The sequence below is a fragment of the Charadrius vociferus genome, unplaced genomic scaffold, assembly GCF_000708025.1.
Source record: "Charadrius vociferus isolate BGI_N301 unplaced genomic scaffold, ASM70802v2 scaffold301, whole genome shotgun sequence".
NCBI classification, from domain to species: Eukaryota; Metazoa; Chordata; class Aves; order Charadriiformes; family Charadriidae; genus Charadrius; species Charadrius vociferus.
In genome coordinates this window covers 807,622-810,133 of record NW_009646842.1, presented here as the reverse complement: position 1 = coordinate 810,133, position 2,512 = coordinate 807,622, and the positions used below count along the sequence as shown (strand labels likewise).

The 2,512-nt window shown below is 44.7% G+C and overlaps 1 protein-coding gene across 1 annotated transcript in view; it reads right to left on the bottom strand.

The window, feature by feature from the left end:
- The window catches only part of PHB2 (prohibitin 2), a 10,366-nt gene that overhangs the window by 3,339 nt on the left and 4,515 nt on the right, over positions 1-2,512 (bottom strand). Inside the window, 4 exon segments of the mRNA XM_009892880.1 lie at positions 37-166; positions 1,987-2,171; positions 2,292-2,371; positions 2,457-2,500. Of these exon segments, the coding sequence (XP_009891182.1) occupies positions 37-166; positions 1,987-2,171; positions 2,292-2,371; positions 2,457-2,500 (439 nt within the window).

The window sequence follows — 2,512 nt, the reverse complement described above, 5'->3', positions numbered from 1 at the left end:
CGGTGATCCTCTCTTCCAGGCATAAATTGAACTCACCCACTTGCTTAGCCTCTACAGCTGCTGTGTATTCGCGACTGAAACTGAGCTCTGTGATAGCCACATCATCCAGGATGAGGCTGAAATCCTTGGCTCTCTCTGTCAGTTCTCGCCTAATGAGCAGAGACACCTGAAACACAAACACAGCAAAAAAAAGTATCAAACACAGGCTCATTCTCACTTCCTGTGCAGCCCAAAAGTGAAGCACAACTGCGCTTCTCAGTTCATTCACATTGGGCCCAAGAAAGACACTACGTAAAGCAAACCTTAAATCATGAACATTAATACCATCTCTGAATGTCACCTCTAAGTAACGCTGCATATCCACAGCTACACACAGCATTTTCAAAAGTAAATCACAGCTTATTTACAGTTATTACTTAACTATACTATACAAATAGCATTACAAAAATAAAAAACTTGAAAGTTTTTTTTGCTTTCACATCCTATCGCATCTAGTCCCACAGTTCCCACAATTGTTTCAGTAATAAGTATTTCTACGAATTTGACAGTTTGGCTGTCTCCTCTTCGTATGCAGCTTAAGAAAGTAAAAATAACCATTCTGCACTGCTACATGTTGTAGACCTATCACGCCTCTTAATTACTGTAGCTACTCATCTAGCATGGCTACTTTCCTTTTTTTAGTCTCTTTCGATGAGTGGTGTTGGTACATTTTTTTTTTTATTCTACTAATTTCTGAGTTGCCTTTAACTTGCCAATATCTCTTTCAGGCAGGCTGACAAGTCCTGCACCAAATATTGACTTAAATAGAAATTATTACTACCGTATCACATCCTTGATATTTGCTTTTGCTTTTACATTTACTGCAGCTGTTTCTCAGCAGAATTCTAAAACGATGCCAGAATCCTTTACTGCGTGAACTGTGAGCACATAACTACATAAAGTCACTTAATTTTCTTCTGATTATCAACCACTTCAATACACGCCACTTTACAGTAATTAATAGATGACAAGAAAGCAAATACAATTGAGTTTGTTCTGAAATTTCAGAGATACCCCACTGTCAGTTTTGCTTCTGATAAACCTAAATCCCTTGCAAACATTGCTTTTTTACTGTCACATCCTTCCTTTCCACCTTCTCTTTATACAAGACCATTAACAAATCCTTTCAGTGCACACCATGTGGCCTAGCACAAAACTCTGAAGTTCCTATTGCAGATCATTTCTCACGAGACGTGGACACTTAGTTCTACTCTTTGCTTTTTTGTCATGGATCAGAAACTAGTTAAGAGATGCTTTGTATTTCATCTTTCTGACAACTCTTTAGCAGTCTCATGCAGGATCTCCCCATAAGCCTTCTAAAAGAAGATCAGCAAATTCTCTCTCCCTCATCTGCTTTAGGAAACAGCTACTCTCGGAATCCCTGGCAATTAGGTTATCACAACACAAGCTTTCAGGGGTAGGCTTTTTAAAGCTAAATATTTCTATGATTTTGCCACCCCTCCAGATTACTTTCTAATTTTTTCCTAAAAACAAATATTTGCTACCCTTCTGTAGCATCCATAACTGAAACTTTACTGTTTGTTAACTGCTCACTCACTTTGCTTTTCAGATCCTTCAAAACTGTTTAATTTGCTCCGACAGTTCTTCTGCGACCCAGGAAGCGACAGGTAATTTTTTCAAAGCCAGTTCTACTGTTGTGTATGGACTATGATGGGCTCCTTCCCCCATCACTACATTATGGTGTAGTTTTGCACGCTATATACCAATGAATCCAGCTGTCTTCACAGAAGCTAGTGGTACAGCCTTAGTGTTTGTATCTGTATCGGAGTCAAACTATAAGTGGGATGCAGTTCCATACCCCTTCCATTTGGATGCACCATCTACCAGCCTAATGTATCTATCCTTCATCTGTTATAACATCCCCCATATGCACAGTTTAGTTGTTTCTTTGCAGCGTGAGTATAATTCTCCCCCAGAAGAGCTCACCTGGGCTCTCTGCGTGATGAGCTGGGAAGCGTTAAACTTGGCTACCACGCTCTTGAGCACTTCGTTAACGATGGAAGGCAGGACTCGCTCCTCGTAGTCCAGGCCCAGGCGCTGGTACATGCTGGGCAGCTCCGCGGCATTGGGGCGTGTGAGAACGCGCAGGGAAATGTTCACCATCTGCAAATCTGAAGAGGAGAAAGAGACACCAGCAGGGTCGGCGCTGCGGCCGGACTCCTGTCCCCCTCCTCCCCCTCCCCACAGGCGCCGCCTGGGCCTCGTGCTCCGGCCTGCGGGGCCTCTCTCACCTTTGGAGCCGGTGGGGGAGGAGATTTTCCGCGGCCGGGCTCGAATGTCGTAGATGATGGGGTACTGGAACCAGGGGATCCTGCGAGGGGCGGGAGGGCCGTTACTAACGCGGGGAGGTAGGGCCGGGGCCGGGCTCCGGGCGGGGGGGTGGAGCTGTGCCTTACCTGAAGTGCAGCCCCTCGGCGAGGAAGGAGTCCTGCTTGTCGGCCTCGCACCCGTT